General features: G+C 41.4%; 1 protein-coding gene across 1 annotated transcript in view; it reads left to right on the forward strand.

The window, feature by feature from the left end:
* Positions 1 to 9,545, forward strand: part of opn6a (opsin 6, group member a) — a 10,610-nt gene extending 1,065 nt beyond the window's left edge. The window contains exons 2-6 of the mRNA XM_067431020.1: positions 2,840 to 3,045; positions 5,476 to 5,575; positions 5,664 to 5,768; positions 6,021 to 6,244; positions 7,501 to 9,545. Coding sequence (XP_067287121.1) covers positions 2,840 to 3,045; positions 5,476 to 5,575; positions 5,664 to 5,768; positions 6,021 to 6,244; positions 7,501 to 8,007 — 1,142 coding nt within the window. The 3' untranslated portion in view covers positions 8,008 to 9,545. The remainder of the gene's footprint in view (positions 1 to 2,839; positions 3,046 to 5,475; positions 5,576 to 5,663; positions 5,769 to 6,020; positions 6,245 to 7,500) is intronic.
* Positions 9,546 to 10,907: the final 1,362 nt, after the last annotated feature.

Consider the following 10,907-nt stretch of genomic DNA (forward strand, 5'->3'; position numbering starts at 1 on the left):
TCGGGCCCTAATGATCATGTGAAGTTTAGTGGTTCCAGCGAATGTTTTTCTGCCCGGCTGTGGAGATGAAGTCAAGGATTAGAGCAGCTCAGATCTGGAGACCTCCTGATGGGGGAGGAATGAGTCCGTCTGTCTGTCTGTCTGTCTGTCTGTCTGTCTGTCCGTCTGTCCGACTGTCTGTCTGTCTGTCCGTCCATCTGTCTGTCTGTCTGTCTGTCTGTCTGTCCGTCCGTGTGTCTGTCTGTCCATTTGAGTGTGTGTCTGTCTGTCTGACTGTCTGTCTGTCTGTCTGACTGTCCATCTGAGTGTCTGTCTGTCTGTCTGTCTGACTGTCCATCTGAGTGTCTGTCTGTCTGTCTGTCTGACTGTCCATCTGAGTGTCTGTCTGTCTGTCTGTCTGTCCGACTGTCCATCTGACTGACTGTCTGCCCATCTGACTGTCTGTCTGTCTCTCCGACTCTCCATCTGACTGTCTGTCTGTCTGTAAATCTGACTGTCTGTCTGTCTGTCTGTCCATCTGACTGTCTGTCTGTCCGACTGTCCATCTGACTGACTGTCTGTCCATCTGACTGACTATCTGTCCGACTGTCCATCTGACTGACTGTCTGTCCACCTGACTGTCTGTCTGTCCATCTGACTGTCTGTCTGTCCATCTGACTGACTGTCTGTCTGTCTGCCCATCTGACTGTCTGTCTGTCTGTCTGACTGTCTCTCCGACCGTCCATCTGACTGTCTGTCTGTCTGTCTGTCTGTCTGTCCACCTGACTGACTGTCTGTCCATCTGACTGACTGTCTGTCTGTCTGTCCATCTGACTGACTGTCTGTCTGTCTGTCTGTCCATCTGACTGTCTGTCTGTCTGTCTGTCCGACTGTCCATCTGACTGTCTGTCTTTCTGACTGTCTGTCTGTCAGTTTGTCTTTCCGTCTTACTGTCCATCATTCAGATATCACATTTATTCCTGATTATTACTACTATAACATTCTGTTGTAGCTGTGTAAGCTCTCAGATACACAGAGACAGGATCGCTGCATGTGACCAGAACGGTCGTATTTTTACTAATCTTCCTGCGCTGGAACAAAGCATCAACCAACTCTCGAACTCTCCCACTTCTTAAAGGGGAAATGCCAAATGTGTACAGTGAGGACAATGAGTATTTGAACACTCTGCTATTTTGCAAGTTCTCCCACTTATAAATCATGGAGGGTCTGAAATTGTCATCGTAGGTCCATATCCACTGAGAGAGACATCATCTAAAAAATATCCAGAAATCCCAATGTATGATTTTTTAACTATTTATTTGTATGATACAGCTGAAAATAAGTATTTGAACACCTGTCTATCCGCTAGAATTCTGCCCCTCAGAGACCTGTTAGTCTGCCTTTAAAATGTCCACCTCCCCTCCATTTATTATCCTACATTAGATGCTCCTGTTTGAGGTCGTTAGCTGATAAAGACACCTGTCCACCTCATACAATCAGCAAGAGTCCAACTACTAACATGGCCAAGACCAAAGAGCTGTCCAAAGACACGAGAGACACAATCACACACCTCCACACGGCTGGAAAGGGCTCCGGGGAAATGGCCAAGCAGCTCGGTGAAAAGAGGTCCACTGCTGGAGCAATCATTAGAAAATGGAAGAAGCTAAACATGACTGTCAATCTCCCTCGGACTGGGGCTCCAGATCTCACCTCGTGGGTCTCAATGACCCTAAGGTGAGAAATCAGCCCAGAACTACACAGAGGAGCTGGCCAATCACCTGAGAAGAGCTGGGACCACCGTTTCCAAGGTTACTGTTGGTAATACACTAAGACGTCATGGTTTGAAATCCTGCATGGCACGGAAGGTTCCCCTTAAACCAGCACATGTCCAGGCCCGTCTTAAGTTTGCCAATAACCATTTGGATGATCCAGAGGAGTCATGGGAGAAAGTCATGAGGTCAGATAGAACCTTTTGGTCATAATTCCACTAAACGTGTTTGGAGGAAGAAGAATGATGAGTACCATCCCAAGAACACCATCCCTACTGTGAAGCATGGGGGTGGCAGCATCATGCTGTGGGGGTGTTTTTCTGCACATGGGACAGGGCGACTGCACTGTATTAAGGAGAGGATGACCGGGGCCATGTATTGCCAGATTTTGGGGAACAACCTCCTTCCCTCAGTTAGAGCATTGAAGATGGGTCGAGGCTGGGTCTTCCAACATGACAATGACCCGAAGCACAGCCAGGATAACCAAGGAGAGGCTCTGTCAGACGCATATCAAGGCGTGGCCTAGCCAGTCTCCAGACCTAAACCCAATAGAGAATCTTTGGAGGAGCTCAGACTCTGTGTTTCTCAGCGACAGGCCAGAAACCTGACGGATCTAGAGAAGATCTGTGTGGAGGAGTGGGCCAGAATCCCTCCTGCAGAGCAAACCTGCTGAAGAACTACAGCACACGCTTGACCTCTGGAAACGCAAACAAAGGCTACTGTACCAAATATTAACATTGATTTTCTCAGGTGTTCAAATACTTATTTGCAGCTGCATCATACAAATAAATAGTTAAAAAATCATATATTGTGATTTCTGAATTTTCTCTCTCAGTGGACATGCACCTACGATGACAATTTCAGACCCTCCATGATTTCTAGGTGGGAGAACTTGCAAAATAGTTCAAATACTTACTTATTCGTGTCGGTGATATGCAAATTATGCATCAGTGATCTGTGGGTTGTTTGTATCTGCCACTACACTGTGATGTTTCTTGCTGTGTGCTGGAGTTGGTCTTCAGTATCCCACAATGCATCAGTTCAAATCTTTGCATAAAGTAATGTGTGTGTGTGTGTGTGTGATGTTGCAGGCTGGTTGTCGTGGTTTGGCAACAGCATCGTGATCTTCATCCTGTTTAAGCAGCGATCGCTCCTCCAGCCCACAGATTATCTGACGCTCAACCTCGCCATCTCCGACGCAAGCATCTCCGTGTTCGGATATTCCCGAGGAATCCTGGAGATCTTCAACGTGTTCAAGGATAACGGATACCTCATCACATCTGTGTGGACCTGCCAGGTACGGGAAGGAGAATTATGGGTCGTGGCACATAGGCGTCGCTAGGCCTTTTTTTGGGGGGCTTATGCCTCAGCCCCCCTAAAAAATATGTGATTAACCTTTAAAACATATGAAACTGGTGGCAGGCTTAGGCTTCATCCCGTCTTTTAGTCTGTCTGTGTGTTGAGTTCTTCAATTCGCTGCCGCAGCGGCGCCGAACAGAGCGCATGTCAGAAGCAGAAGTTTGTGTGTGTGTGTGTGTAAATCTGAGCCTCATTGGTCTGTTACCGCTCCTCAATGTCAAAATATTTGAGAAAACCAATCAAATTAGAGTAGGCGGGCTTAAGGTTCAAACAGAAACTGCTGAGGCCATGTAAGCAGTTGGGAGAAATGGGAGAAATGTAAGCAGTTGAAATAAACATTTATGTTTGACAGCTGCTGCTTTAAGTTAGAAATGTTAAACAATAGACAAAATTTTTTCCAATTCTTTGTCCAATTCTTTGTCCAATTTCGTAATTTTGAGTTGAAATTAAAATATGCTATGTGATTCATAATGAAGCCTAGGCCTAATTAACGAACAAGAAATATTAACAAAGCCATTTTCACCAGATTAGGCATATTGATAATGAATGTGTATATATTGAATCGATTCATGATTCGGATCGCGAGTCAAACTGCTGAAATCCTGTGACTTTGGCGATCCGAATCATGAATCGATTCACTGACTCATAACGGTTCGAATCATGAATCGATTCACTGACTCATAGCGGTTCGAATCATGAATCGATTCACTGACTCATAACGGTTCGAAGCTTTGTTCTGAAATCGGCCATCACTCTATAAGTCGTTATTTAGTGTTTTTGCGCACTAACTCTATTCTGGCCTCTTCATCAATGATTGTAGAGCCGCTGTAGTGAGATGGGCTTTGTAACGACGTCTTTAGTGCCTTTATGGGTCTTGAGAGAGGAAATGACATTGGTGTCAATGAAGGCCTTTCTGAGCCATCGGATTTCAACACTAATATCTTCATCTGTGTGTGAAGATGAGTGGAGGTCTGACGGCTGACCAACCACAGGAGGAATTAATCACACTATTCACATTAATGGGTGAACTAACCCTTTAAGATCTGAGGTCAGGTGCATAAACACCGCCATAATGTTAGAAAGAAAATTGATGCCCAGCTTGTAAAGGTAGTTTTAGGAGTTTATGCAACCGGCCCCTGGGGCTTATGATATAGAACTAACCCAGTATATGAAAACTCTCTTTATGAAACAGCTGAAGTGTTAAAATGTGGCGTTTTTACAGATGATGATAATGGCTCTGAGATCTTTCTGATTATTTCCTATGGACACGCGTTGATTAGTGTCCATGTTGAGCGGGTTTAAACCCATTAAGAGCTTCTGGACTGAAAGCCGATGAATGAGGGTCTCACTGAGACATGGAGGTGTGATTGGAGGTGTTTCTGTGTCACACACACACACACACACACACACACACACACACACACACACACACACACACACACACACACACACACACACACACACACACACACACACACACACACACACACACACACACACAGTGGAAACACAGCCATTCATTCTTGCATTTCGAAGAGACACCATTAAAACGCTATTAACTAATTTCATAATTGCATCATAATTGTGTCTGTTCAGTCATTAATTCAGTCGGAGGTAATTCCGATCATTTCACAGCTGTCATCCAAATGCTTTTATGAGACCAAAATAAATGGATATTCAGACTCAAAAAAAGAGAAAATGTGGTTTTATTGTGTTTAATTGTTAGATATTTGAAAATTATATTATTGCATGTTGAATTTTTGTTCTGAGGTTTGAAACTAACATGGATATTCAGACTCAAAAAGCAGTGTAAGATGGATGCATATTGTCAATTGGATCGCTCTATTTCTCTCTAGCTCTTACAGATGATCTAGTTTCAGAAGTCTGGGCTTCCGCACTGCATAAAATGCTCTTCTTATTTAGTATTTTTGTCTTGTTTCCAGTCCAAATATCTAAATATTCTTAAATCAAGATGCATTTATTAGATCAGTAAAATTACATAAGATATTTTTGCTTGTTTGCTGGGGAAAATATATAAATGAAGAGAGTTTTTGCTTAAAACAGGCAAAATGATCTGCCAATGGGGTGAGAAAAATAATCTTATTTCTGATTGGGACGGAAACAAGAAACACGATTTCAATCAGAAATCAGATTGTTTTTCTCACCCCATTGGCAGATCATTTTGACTGTTTTAAGCGAAGTCTCACTTTATGTTGATTTTATTTTGAACAAAACAAGAACAAATATCATGTCATTTTACTTATCTAGTAAATGCATCTTGATTGAATAATTGTTAGATATTTAGTCTAAGTAAGAAGAGCATTTTTTGCAGTGTGTGTTTATTCTCTCGTCTGCTGTTGTCTCTCAGGTGGACGGTTTCTTCACGCTGGTTTTTGGTCTCGGCAGCATCAACACACTCACTGTCATCAGCCTCACCCGATATATCAAGGGATGCCATCCGAATAAAGGCAGGGACATTTCCATTACAGCTTCAATGATGTCACTTCCTGGGCGAATCTCGCTTCTCATTTGCGTGGCTGTTGTGTTTGTTCACAGCTCACTGTATAACCAACACCACGGTGATCATGTGCGTTATTTTCATCTGGATCGGAGCCTTGTTCTGGTCTGCCGCGCCCATCCTGGGCTGGGGAAGCTACACAGGTCATACATGTGGACACACACACACACAAGTTGTGTTTCCATGTTTTATGGGGACTTTCCATAGGCGTAATGGTTTTTATACTGTACAAACTGTATTTTCTATCCCCCTACACTGCCCTTCACTGCAAAAAATGCTTTTCTTACTCAGTATTTTTGTCTTGTTTCTAGTCCAAACATCTATAAATTCTTAAAACAATATAACACATATAGTATATGCATGTATGAAAACGTTTCTTTCTTGCTGTTTGACAGATCGAGGATACGGCACCTGCGAGATCGACTGGGTCAAAGCGAATTATTCTACCATCCACAAGTCCTACATCATCTCCATCCTCATCTTCTGTTTCTTCGTCCCCGTGCTGATCATGCTGTTCTCGTATGTGTCCATTATAAACACGGTGAAGCGAGGCAATGCCATGTCAGCGGAGGGCGACCTGACCGACAGACAGCGCAAGATCGAGAGGGACGTCACTATTGTGAGTGCAGCCGTCGCTGCTTTACTGAGGTGTTCAGGAGCGTTTAATGTTGGAATATTATCCGATGCACACGCATTCAGACACACTCAGAATTATAATGAGAGAGAAAGAGACAAATATAGATGCAAGCAGCCATTAAGTCCTAAATGCCCTGTATGCTGATAGGATCTCGGCGACCTCTCTGTATAACAGGTTTCATACTAATCATAATGTGGCACAAGTGTCAAAACTAATACCTAAGGAAAACTAAATTCAAGTCAAGACTCCCTTGTTTATATAGAACTTTTTACAACACAGATTGCAGCGCTAAGATCGAGTAACACTAATAGAGAGACTCAACCACGATCAGATGATAAGAGTAAATCATTGGTATCTCTAATGAGAGCAGTCTCAGTACTATGATACGGTCTAAATCCTGACCGGAAATCCTCACAGATATAATTTCTTTCTAAGAAGGAGCATAGTTGTGAAGACACAGCCTTTTCTAGTATTTTTGACAGAAAAGGTAGTTCTAATTGTTGGTGATTTTAATATCCACGTAGACGATGAAAAAGACGCATTGGGATTGGCATTTAGAGACATTCTAAACTCTATTGGAGTTAGACAACACGTATCGGGACCCACTCATCGCCTTAATCATACTTTAGATCTAATAACGTCACATGGGATAAATGTTGATACTGTTAAAATTCTGCAGCAGAGTGATGACATCTCAGATCATTACCTAATATCATGTATACTTAATTTACCTAAGGCTGCAAAGCCATCCCCTCGCTTCAAATATGGCAGGACTATCACCACTGCCGATAAAATGAGGTGAGACTTAAGTGATAGCCTTTGACAAAATGTGACTGTAAAGACTATAATAATGATTTTATAATGTCTAAAAAATGCAAAAGCAAAACCTGTGAAAAGAACTATATTAGTGAGTAGAATGACAAAATTAACATTATAACCAGCAGATGGCAGCAGAGGACCACTTTCATTTTAGGTGTTTACCACCAGTAAAATCCACTAAAGTAAGGCACATTTTTCATGTTAACTTTATTAAGCTTGTTTACACATGGGTCTATGACACATTTTGATCACTTTAGCGCCCCTTATTGGCCAATTAGGGCCACGTTTCAGGCTCTAGGCTTTATAGTTAATCCATTTTTATGGATAAAAATCTTAAGCTTTGCTCTTGAACCCCTAATCATGTCTAGGTGTTATAATAGGTGTAAATAACGTGGCGTTCGCTTCTCTTTATGTCTCAGGTGTCCATTGTGATTTGCACAGCGTTCATCCTGGCCTGGTCTCCGTATGCTGTGGTGTCCATGTGGTCAGCGTGGGGTTTCCACGTGCCGAATCTCACTAGCATCTTCACGCGACTCTTCGCCAAGTCCGCCAGCTTCTACAACCCACTCATCTACTTCGGCCTGAGCTCCAAGTTCCGCAAAGACGTGAGCGTGTTGCTGCCCTGCAGCGGCGACGGAAAAGACACGGTCAAACTCAAACGCTTTAAAAAGATCAAGGGGAAGGCGGACGGCCCGTCGCCCAAAGCCCCGCGGCAGCGCTTCAGGCCTGGCGGCGAAGAAAACCGCGAATTACAGAAGCTCGAGAAAAAGTACCATCTAGGTCAAGAGCCGGCAAACCCCGCCCCCAGCCCGGACTCAGGGGTGGGCAGTCGTCCCGAGACTCCGCCCCCTGCCAATAAACAGGTGTTCTCCATCGATGTGCCTGAGCCGTCAGACACGTCCGAGTCTTTGTGCGTCAGACTGTAGATCAAGAGTGATCGTCACGATTTTTGTGTTTGATTTATTTATTTTTTGCTCAATACTTTATTGTGCTTTTCTTACAAACAACGTTACCAGCATTAACACTGACATGATACAGCGTGGAGGGCATAACTGATAACAGATATATAGAACTTTTCGCAACACAGAATGCAGCGCTAAGATCGAGTAACACTAATAGAGAGACTCAACCACGATCAGATGATAAGAGTAAATCATTTGTAACTCTAATGAGAGCAGTCTCAGTGCTATGATACGGTCTAAATCCTGACTGGAAATCCTCACAGATAACATTTCTTTCTAAAAAGGAGCATAGTAGTGAAGACACAGCCTTTTCTAGTATTTTTGACAGAAACGGTAGTCCTATTGTTGGTGATTTTAATATCCATGGGTTAGGGTTAGACAATGAGAACAGATGCATTGGGATTGGTGTTTAGAAACATTCTACGTGAATACTTTAACCGCAATACTTTATTGTGCTTTTCTTACAAACAATGTTACCAGCATTAACACTGACATGATACTGGCATAACTGATAACAGATATAAAACACATATACACAAGAAAAACAAATACATAGGGAAAGGGAAGAATAAAATAAACTAAAATATCTGTATTCATAATGTCAGAGACAAATGATTCAGCGGAAGGAAGTGTGTTAAATACATTTTTTAAAATAAAATGGAAAAAATAAAAGCAGATCAAACAAACAAGAGAAGCTGCAGTCTCGTTAGCCCTGATTTACATCTTGTTTTACTGCATCCTATACCTTTAAGTCACTTCATTTTTAAGAATGGAAATGCTACAGAATAGCTGTGATCTTTGCTCTGTTGATTAAGTCAGTGGACCGCTCCAAGCAAACCGTCTCTATAAAATAGGACAACCACTGGTGTTCTGACAGAGAATTCGGAGGAAGCAAAGAACTAATGATGGTTTTCTTTGCAGCTGTTAATCCAAGCTTTTGATTTAAAGTCAGGGTTACGGAGGAGTTATCATTAAGAAGGAAAAGATTTGGTTCAAGATCGAGTGTCAGTTTTAAAAGTTGTGATAGAACAGTAGAGACATAAACCCAGAAGTTGATGATCTGGGGACATTCCCAGAAAATACGGAGAAAACTGCCCACCGATGCTACATCTGTCACACACACGGGAAGAAATACGTTTCATTCTAAAACGTTTCAAGGGTGTAAAGTATATTCTGTGGATCACATAGTTTATCAACTGATGGGCAGGGTTTTTAGTGTTTGATTTTTCTATATAAGCTGCATGATGAAATTTCACGTTAATGATCGTAAGCATCATGTAAAGCTACTTTTGTAAATGATGGATGTAAATGTGAAATATTGTTTTTTAACTGTGTACGTCAGCATTAATAATAACAGTTTTGTGTTTACATGCAGTTCATCACAAGACATTAAATCTGAAACACCAAAAAAAAATAAAAAGGTTTTGTCTTTGGTACTTATTTTAAATAAGTTTAACCCTGACATACTACATTCACCATGCTGTCATTATCATGTGACCTAACTTCGCTTCACTGCCATTCACAAAAATAATAGGGGGGAGTGGGGTAAGATGAGCCAGCGGGTAAGTTGACCCACCCCGTTGATCTTGGCAGCTGTACACTTTGTGACCATATATTTGTATAATCGTCCACCGTTTCTGCCAGACTGGGAACAGGAGAATGGGAAGAGTGGAAGGCCTTTTACTTTAAAATCTGTTTTTACCTAAAAGTTTACTTTAACAGATGTAGCATCGAAGCAAACGTGTTCAGGTCTACAATATTCATGATCCATATTGGTGATTTAGCAATGTAAAACGACAACATATTAATCATTTAGCTTGAATTGGTAAGATAGTTAGTTTTGTCCAAAATGGCAATTATGGGGCAAAGTGAGCCAAATACTGTGGGGTAAATTGAGCCAGTGTTTTAACCTACCCTACCATAAGGCCCTAGTTAAGTTAAATCTCTGAAGGATAAACTGGTATAATTTCATTGTAATACTACGCAACTGGTTTATTTTATAATTATAAATTATTAAGATGATTAATCATATATATAGGTTCAATATCGCAGAAAAACACCGTCTGACTTAAATGTTCATCAGTTTCAGTGACATTTTTTCATTCTAATTCAGTTTTTATTTAATTGTACTCAACAACAAAAAAAAAAACCTGTTTATTCTGATTTTGCAAAGGTTACAATTTTGGTGTTCAACATATTTCTCAGAAATGCTCAGAAATAAATACGACTATTTGTAAAAGGAAATTTGATTAATTTGTTTTTAAAAGATGCAAATTCTCTTTGAAATGTCTTATGAGTTTGATTCAGAGTCAGTTAGATGCTCAGTTTACTACCAGATGGTGCAACTTACCCCCTGGGGTAAACTGAGCCACATGAACACTTGGGTCATATTTTTATAACCCATTGTCAGATCATCATATTCTGATCATTTGATAGGAGATACACCTGCAGTACCAGTTTCGGCCACAATCTTACATACACTGCCTTTAAGTAGAGAGGTTTAGATAAAGGGGTTTGAGTGATCAATTATCAGTATTTAACCTGACAAAAATATATTTATTCAGTGTTGTCCTCATTATATTTCACCTGAGCAGCATTGAGAACTTTTGTAATGACACGTTTGGCCATTAACTTTTTAAAGCATCATTATATTTAAACTGCGAACACACGAGGAGAGTCTCTGCATTAAAGACACACACATGCGGCTGTATTTCTCTCCCATACGGCAGGAGATTAATCTGAATGAGGAGGATCTGAACTGTGATGATTGACAGGGCAGTTTAAATGGTTATGGGATGCACATAACTAAGCAACAGAGTCCGTTAAAGATGACAAAGTAGTTAACTGTCTCAAAGCTTGCATAC

This window comes from Pseudorasbora parva, chromosome 22 (genome assembly GCF_024679245.1).
Source record: "Pseudorasbora parva isolate DD20220531a chromosome 22, ASM2467924v1, whole genome shotgun sequence".
NCBI lineage: Eukaryota > Metazoa > Chordata > Actinopteri > Cypriniformes > Gobionidae > Pseudorasbora > Pseudorasbora parva.